Genomic DNA, 9,088 nt, shown 5'->3' on the forward strand with positions numbered 1-9,088 from the left:
CCAACAACAGCACGTTTTTTTCAAAACTCAGCCGAATATTAGCTATTATGCAATTTCTATTTGCTAGAAACAGAGTCAGCGGGACCATCCTTTTTTATTCGCAATCGGCGGCCAACGTTATTGCTAGTTTTTATGCGACTATTGAAGAAACGATTTCTATCAGGCAGGTCGGTCGATTATTGGTAGGATAAAGATTTCAAGGGTTCAAAAATTCATTACAATGGCAGTGAATGGTGGTTACATTGAGCCGTCGTGACCGTCAGAAATGACACTTCTAGTATACAGTAAAGAATATTCGTTAAAATTTCTGTTTCTGTTTAGATGAAATATTAACAAAAATTATCCATTCAGGCGCGCTACCCTATATATATATATATATATATATACGAATATAGAGCTCAAAATGAACAGATATCAATGATATTAGCGGATATCAAATATTCTATACAAAGCATCGTTCTATGGAACTGGTGGCCGTCTAATGAAAAAATTATGTGTGGCACTTCTGAATGTGGTGCTCTACTACATAATAGGGGAAAAACAAAGATTTCTATATGGAAAAACAATCCTGTTATACCGGAAACGACGGATAAATGGTTAAATGTTTGCATATAAAATAATTTCAAGAAATTTTAGGGTGTATTTAAAAGGTGATCTTAGAATCATAAATGGACTAGGTACTGAGGAGCATAAAGTATTTCTCGCGCCGTTCGAAAAGGGTTTATTCTTGCAAAATCAGAACAGCAGATTATTTATCTCGATAGATCTTCATCTATCATTGATAACAGTTTAATGAAGATCGAGTAGTAAGAACGCGAGAGGCATTAACATTCGTGAAAGAAGGGGTTATTATATACAATAACCTATATAGGAAAGAAACTGGGCTTCTAAGTAACTATTGCAACGAACTGCAGAAATATAAGCACCCTGTAAAAGGTTCCAGTTAGTAGGTCCAGTCATAATCAACTATTTGTTGTATTTGCAGCATATTACCTATCGCGCGTTTGCATCTATAAAATTGCACCATATGAAAACTATCCGATGGGCTAAACATCCACGGAAAAAATGGGCTTTCTGTTTTTATTGTTTTCAATTGGTATATCGAGTTTTACCACGTTATTTGGAAAATAGATTTAGGAAAATCTCTAAACTGATGAGTGACCAGGCGGCTTTTTAAAAAAAGATAACTGCATATCCTTTACACACGACAGATTCTGTTCCCGACGTATTAGAATTACATAGATACCTAAAAGAAGAAAATATACAGCCATCTGTAAAACTGCACGTAAGGCTGACCTGCTAGTAAGTTGTTTACTACAGCACCAAGTGCGTGTAACAAGCGCTCTCATAATGCCATTATTTCATATTAGCATTTTTGATCCTTATCACTTAGATATATTAGTTTATGGAACCCTACGACGTTCAATGGTATTGAAGACATTACATGAGCACAGCTATCACGGAAAGCATGTACCGCTTGCACTGTCCATCCATCCATCCATCCATTCATCCATCCATCCATCCATTCGTCTGTGCAATATCGTATAACAAAGTCAAAGCTCAAGTCATGACAAGATGCTCCCTATGTAACCTGAAACGGAGTAATTTCTGCCAGGTTATTTTCTATGATTCAAAGACTACAGTATAGTGATCTATGTTTCGTTAACTTGGTTAGCGCCATTTTGTTTTCATACATACGACACATTCAAACAGAGATTTTACTTTTTTCTTGTCATATATGGAGACACGCCGCTAGCAGCACTGGGCAGAAGTGAGTTGCCAAAATTATTATATTATGGATATGTGGTTAGTTATGATACATTTAATTGTACCGTAATATCCACTATAAAAGTGAAATACCAATTTACTTTTTAGAAAACAATAATTTTATTGTGATGATGGGTTAAAAAAAAACTAAATAATAACCCCATGTGGTTTTAAATATAATGCCTGTTTTTACGAATCAAAGTAAACATTTAACTTCGTTACATTTCACAGACAAATATTGGAACGTTGCGAGGTGGCCAACCTCCGCAATACGCATACAAAGTTAGACAGATGTTTTCTAATTACTGCGTCAATGAAAATAATAATAATTATTAATTCGATGTCGATGTGCCGACCTCCTGTGTTGTAACCATATAGCCTATTACGATTCCAAGCTGCCGTCTTTGTTATTTAAGTATTTATGAGACATAGTAATTTACGGCATTACTTAGGGTCGAACTGACATTTCACGCTAATGTCATATGAAAACAATAACAAAGAATAAAAAAATCAGTCGTCATCATCAGCGCGTTCACATATACCCGCCTATCGTCGTCGCGCTACTAAGAAACAACAACACAGTGTTAAATTGGTTAAGAGACCGCAAAGGAACGACGGGTTATTATTCGTGACCGCCTGAAACTCCTTCAATAAGTATCCAAGAACAGAATGATCTAGTAAAAACTGAAATAAGAACTGCGTACGTATGATAGCTCTGAATGATCGAAATGATCCCGAGTAATCTGCGCGGTTTCATTTTGAAACTATCAACGTCAACAAACTATAAGCGTTTCTGAAAACTAGCTTTTAGAAAAACAAACACCCACTGGGTGAATAGACATATTCATGATTATCTATTTTTTTTTATTAGCACGATATAATTTCCGGTAATTACCAATACAGCGATTTATACCAAATATTTTTTAAATTAGGTATATTATTGATTTCTTCAAACGAAACCAACATATATGTGTTCGTGGTTTCGAGTAAGGACAGTCTATTCCATACTTCAACATATTTCGACAACCTGGTAAACCGGCGCCGACGTTGATAGACCGCCACATCTGCGAACTTATTCAACTTCATTATTTTCACCTTTGATCCCTAACCTGAATAAAGATAAACATTTTTCTGGTCAATGAAGTCCAGTCGCATATTACCGTATCATGCGGGACCCGCTGTTTTGATAAATGTCGAAGGCTCATCTGATATCCGTTGCTTCTTGTCTTACGCTGCTACCCCGCGTCCCATGCTTTCTGCCCCCAAAGCGCCCCACAAGGCTGTTCACTTACATGCAAAGCAGGAGTGCGCGGCGGTTAACAACATCCGCATGTGCTCCGACCGCAGACCGTTCAATTACGCGTGTCCAGTTCCGCGCAGCTCTACTGTCGCTCGGTTCTGTTTGTCTCTTTCGGCGGAACGGCGTGCTGCCGTTGCTTCTCGTGCGAGAATTAAGCATCTTTTCTTAACAGCTATTCCTTCTTCTTGGGCTTCCCTCCCCTCACACGCGGATCCCCCTTGCCCGTAAGGGTGCCCCATCTCCGCGGGAGAAGAGAATGCACTACGTAAGCTACAATTGGAGCCTGATAGAAAATTTTCCTGCACGTCACCATTATATTACTGCTACACATATTCTACTATATGTTTAGCCGTTGTGCGCGCAGTAGTGTTGCGGTAAGCTGCGTTGAATAGCCTGTTGCTACATGGTGATAGTAGAAGCACGCCTGTCAATTACTCGAAGATTTCCGGCGAAGCACATGCGGAATCCAGCACGAGAAAACAAGATCATTGGAGTAGGCGGAACGCAATCGGTCATGTTAATATGAAGGCATAGTGATGTCTATTCATTATAATATGTATACTATTCGCTTTTTGTGACAGTGGTTAATCAGTTACGTAGCTCTAAGATCGGGTACTCGCCGTTTTAACGCCAACTTACTTCAAGTGGATCTACAGCAATTTGAGTGAATACTATTAACTGCACTTGAATTTTGGCGTACACCAGTTGAATACCTCCGATACGACCTAATTAGTCGGTGGAAACAGTCTCTATTTAGCGACACTGTACCTGCGTCGGTCAGATTCCACCCGTTCGCGCAATGAAAGTACGTGATCGAATCATCTGGCTTGTGTTGGTGTCGTTAGGCAGCGCGTGCCTATGGGGTTTCGAACAGGTTTTAGCTGCGGAAAAGCATACATACGAAAATGATGTCAGCGAAGATGCCCAGGATGAAAATACGGCCATACCCTTAGATGGGAGCCAGCATAGCATTGAGAAAAAGTACTTAGCTCTTGAAGAGGGCTTCAAAAGTGTCGTCAATTCATTGTTGAAGCGAGCCTTACCTCACGTGCTTGAGGCGTCGAATAATGCGGAGCTTTCAGCAGGCTGTATGGGTTCATTCCTTAAGATCATCGCAAAGATGAGGAATCTGGACCGCGAGGTGTTTCGAAGTAAGTGATCACAGGTCACAAATTCATGTATTTAGACAACACTTATTCTATAGACGTATTTATAGAGTGAGATTGGGAGTAAGAATTCTATACAGCTTTTTTAAATATTAACAGAAAATTAAAAATAAATAAAAGCAAGCTCAACTCCGATGTTCAGGTTACATTGGAAAGCTCCTATTTTGAATATTGAATTATCCTGTTTGGCCGTATTAGAGTTATTGCTTGCAAGCGCCTACGCTAGTAAATCAAATAGGCCTATATGTTGCTTGTAGGAATTAAATGGAGATGAAGATTTACTTTATAAGGATGACCGTGCGATAAATAGAACGTTCAGCTATTTTTTTTAGCGAACAGCTAATTTCTATACCAAATTTGTTATAGATATGGAATTTCAAGCAAGCGATTATAGAAATCAAAGCTTAAAATAATACCGGTTTATACAGTGTCACTTAAGGAAGAGAGTCTCTAGCGCTAAATACCGTTGGGCCAAGAAGGTAACGCCTTCTAATATCGTTAAGTCGCTCGCAACTTCTACAAAATGAGCTATGAAGAAATATATACGACTTCTATATTATATTTATTTGGGTAAGCACCTTTAGTGGACAATACATGAGCGCGAATAGCTTTTTGTTTCACAAATAGCCTGGCTTTATTAGGAACTATTAATTTCAAAAAAAAGCAAGACCTTAACGTCAATACATTTGCTATTGCCAGTAACAAAAAAAGGATAATTATGCAGTCTATAAGAAGTTAAATGATATCATTTCGTGACCGCAGGTCATAACGCATGCACTACCTGCAGCAGGGCCTTTCTGAGGACTGACTGGCGTCAGCACACAGAAATAGTTGACGTTTTGTTATGGGTCTCTCTAGTGATAAATGTTTGTCGTGCATTCTTGTCTGTTTCCTAAGGACACTTTATACATTTAATTTTCTTCACTGTAGCCTTTATTTCCAGTTGAGCAGAATAACGCAGTTCTAGTGGACCTGTTCCACGGTTGTCGTTTGCTACTTTAGAAGACCTACTAGCAAATGAACTATGTTGTTTCATGACTGACCGTTTGCCCACATATGATGTAGCCTAATACGGTCGAAATTACGTAGAATACGTTTGGTCGGTCTATATTTTTCGACCATATGCTTCTTTTAGAGTCCGTTTCTGTTTGATTGCACTGGACATCAGCTTGTTGGGTCCTGCAGTAATCATTATTGTAACTGAGCTGGCCTTCCGACTCAAATATTACAAACTGAGCAAATATCTCTAAACTGGGGTTTTTAGTAGTGATAAGCGTGTATACGAAAGACCGTTTTTTCTCGGTTCGACTAATCAGAAACTTAACGTACAGATTGACTAAACTAAAAATAAACTTAGATTGATAGTATCTAATTCTACTCCCTACCATTGAACAACGCAGCTCGCGCAGTTTTAATTTAAGGCTCGCTCTTACGTGACTTCTATGAAATCGAGGATATTTTATATTCCGAATTTCGCCCTTCAAAGCAACTACGCTGAGGGAATAAGTAGCTGTATTCGTAATAGCTCTACTGTACGGTAGGTTCAGACCTGCGATACTCCCCGAAGTCGCTGTCGTGTGAAGCTGCATAACAACAAGATTTCCTCTGGTCTAAAATCCGGCGAGACAGACAAGTAGGCGGATTGTCCATCATATCATAGACTGATCAAATTCGATCTACAAGATAAACTAAATCAGCTGAATCTCAAAATGTTTTCATTTTCGCTCGGACAAATGTCTGGCTAGCTTTTAATGTTAATCGACTGGTAAACAACGGGAACTCGTCAACACGCGCGTCGGACCTGGTCAAATTTTGGATAATTCTCGTTCTAGCTCGTTCGATAGTTCCCATCAGGTGCCCTTTGAAATAGCAACATCGCTGCTCTGCGGATACTTTAAAAGAACATCAAGCACCTTATCTCTTTGCACTCATTTCATAGCGAAAATTACAACTGAGCCCGTAATTTGCTGTGTCAATGAAGATCTGACTTAAGATGATCTACCGTTATCTTCTCTGACCAGAACATGCATACATTAGTTTTCCACAATGAATCGTTGTCAACGTCTCTTTGGATTAACTAGTCATTTGAACGAATTCTTTGCGTTACTTTATCGAACACACCAGAAAGTGAATATCGTATTTTATCTAAAGCATTTTTAGTCACGTGTCACACATAAACAAACTTAATAAATCTTGTTTCTAGGCAATCTGCTATCTCGAACTACGTTACGTCTATAGTTTCTTTGTGTGACAGTTCGTACATTTGAATCGTATCGCATTGTTGAGACGAATGGCACGATATACGAGTTTATCATAGATCTTGTCCATCGTTCCCTTCACCATTTTCTCTTCCTGAAATCTCGATGTCAGGACCGTCATTAGAGCATATATTGTTGTGATTGGTTACCTAAGCTGCTGTTTCGCTAATATCTGATTTATGATAAGCCAGCTGATAGGTATTGTCAGATACATTTTCCTTATCGAAATCAATCTCTATTACGCAACGTTGCGGGACACGCTATTGCATTCTTCGAAGCAGCTGGGTCGTTTGGTCGATGGTCAAGCTGAGTGCTTTCTCTTATTCAATTTACGAAATGTCTTACATGAATCGTCGTAGTTAGTATATCGGCCACGATTTGTCGATATCGTATAATTCAAGCTATTGTTTCACTTATATAAATCCTCAATATGTAAGTACTTTGATCGAATAACCGTTCAAGTTGATGGTCGCAAATAGTGAAAATTGTAGCTAATTAACTAACTAACTAACTGTAAAAATTATAACTTCTGGATTGTAACCGTGCTATAACTCGCACAATCACGCAACGTTTAAATTAGGCGGGAAAATATAAAGTAGGTGCTACAGAGATGAATAGCTAAGTAGATTTAATGGACAACAACAGCAATGCTTAGAGACTTTCGTGCCCCATCAACAATGACGAACTATAAATATTGTCTTAGTCTTTCACGTTAACCTGGCCATCTATGCGTTTATCTGGGTGTGTTTCACGCATCTCCCTGCTCGTTCACCAACTCCTCGGGACGGTCATGCGTTCAAAAAGCAAGGCACATACATTTTCAGGCAATAGTTCAGCTGCAATATTGAATCCATTATCCGACTATATGTAACTAACAAAGAATAGCAAACGTATTAGAAAAAAATATAACAATGTCGTAGCATACAGAATGCCTAAAAAAACATGTTCTCGACGTTTCGTACACTGCTACCGCCATTTGTGTATCGGAGGGTATTTAGAGGATCGGGTGAAAAAGGGTAAAGCACGAGTCCCACTAATAACGTTTTAATTTAGTTCTCTGTGTATCAAATGCACACTGTTATATTTTTAGGCGCAGCTAGCACAGACGAAAGATGAGGGTTATGTCGCTTATTTTCTAGGTAAATTTATTCAAATTTTAATATTAGGTATTGATGTACGGGTACCAGCCACTTACATATGTGTAGAATGGCAACTTTCAAGCAATAATACCCTACTGCATCTTCTATATATAAGTCTAGCTAAACGATAAGTTAGATAATTTTATGATCTTAGCGGATCATAAAATTATCTAACTTATTTAAACAATTGGCGCTAATTGTTATCCTTGTTGATATGATGGATTGTTTTTGCGTTGGATAACAGGGTGCTCGTTGTTCAGTTACGTACTTACTCAAGTTACTTAATCCAGTTACGTAACGTAATGTGAACAATGGGCTGGTTTAAGGTTTACGAGCAAGCTAGCAAGCGGAGACTACTATTAATAATGTCCATAACATCTTGTATTAGTTTCCGGTAATCGTCTTTGCCAACGCTGAAATTTAGCCAGCGTGGCAATATGCTTACGAGTCAGTGGGTATAGACCCATCTAGACTTTATAGATCACGTCACTATGAAATTAACTTGGTTGACTTTTTTATGACATGATAACTGATCGTGGCGAATACTGTGCATTACCATGTGAATGTGGTCCTATAATACGAAGACTATGATCATTCGAAAATAATTACAATGTTTGTAATTTGTTTTTGTCACCTTTATAATCAAACAAAGCCGTTTCTAAGCTTTCCCAAAATGCGAGAATGAATTTTTATCGTATGTTATTTACCAGACCATTCTAGGGTGAACTGGGGCTCATTTAATGCTTCACACCCTCGGCTAAAGTTCAATGCGGGCCCGCTTGTCAAAACTAAGTAAAAATATCTCCAATGAAATATGTCAGCCGCATTAGAGATCCTTGGCTTTATAGTGTACCCACTGACTTCATTCCATTTGTGATCTGAACAGTCTGAGACTCGTAAATTGTTTAATTTAGTTTCTTTACGGAACAGATGATATATTCGTCGTATAAGCCTCGAACAAAATTAATTTGATATCTTGCTATCTTAAATAGGTTGACTTACAGATGTATGTACGGGCACTCCAAGGACATGCCTGTCTGTGTCTTCTACCGAGTGTCCCAGAAATGAGTTGATAAACAATAAGTTAAAGCGTCCAAATTGTAAAATGAGTTAAAATAACATGTCTAGAGCCGATGGGAGCTATAATAAATAACGTTTTGAAATAAAAGCATGAATCAATTGAAGCTAAAGTTGCTCTGCACTGGCATTTTTGAAGGAACTTCTTTCTCGTGACGTAGAATTAGGGGGGAAGATGGCCAACGTTAAATTTTTCAAAAACAGACAATTAAATACGGACAGCATTGGCCAAAGGTTTTAGTTATTTTTCCTTTAGACATTTTAAGTGAACTAGCCTCATAGATCATACTTATTATGCGCATTATTTAAAAAGTCATCTAACGTTTGATATCCTAGGCCACCAAACTCTTCACAATTCGTAATTTTGCTGTTTTTTTGCGT

General features: G+C 38.3%; 1 protein-coding gene and 1 long non-coding RNA gene across 4 annotated transcripts in view; one reads left to right on the forward strand and one right to left on the reverse strand.

The window, feature by feature from the left end:
- Positions 1-755: 755 nt before the first annotated feature.
- Positions 756-9,088, reverse strand: part of LOC111264743 (uncharacterized) — a 20,242-nt gene continuing 11,909 nt past the window's right edge. Inside the window, exons 2-4 of one of the 3 annotated variants that reach the window (XR_015312784.1) lie at positions 3,836-3,948; positions 3,060-3,491; positions 756-1,591 (exon numbers count right to left, since the gene is read on the reverse strand). This is a non-coding gene — a long non-coding RNA (uncharacterized LOC111264743). The remainder of the gene's footprint in view (positions 1,592-3,059; positions 3,492-3,835; positions 3,949-9,088) is intronic. The other 2 variants (XR_015312783.1, XR_002683039.2) reach the window with 2 other exon arrangements.
- The window catches only part of LOC111264742 (nose resistant to fluoxetine protein 6), a gene marked incomplete at its 3' end in the record, with an annotated part of 30,294 nt that continues 24,696 nt past the window's right edge, over positions 3,491-9,088 (forward strand). Inside the window, 1 exon segment of the mRNA XM_022840866.2 lies at positions 3,491-4,218. Within this exon segment, the coding sequence (XP_022696601.1) occupies positions 3,867-4,218 (352 nt within the window).

This window comes from Varroa jacobsoni, unplaced genomic scaffold (genome assembly GCF_002532875.2).
Source record: "Varroa jacobsoni isolate VJ856 unplaced genomic scaffold, vjacob_1.0 scaffold_893, whole genome shotgun sequence".
In the NCBI taxonomy this organism is placed as follows: Eukaryota; Metazoa; Arthropoda; class Arachnida; order Mesostigmata; family Varroidae; genus Varroa; species Varroa jacobsoni.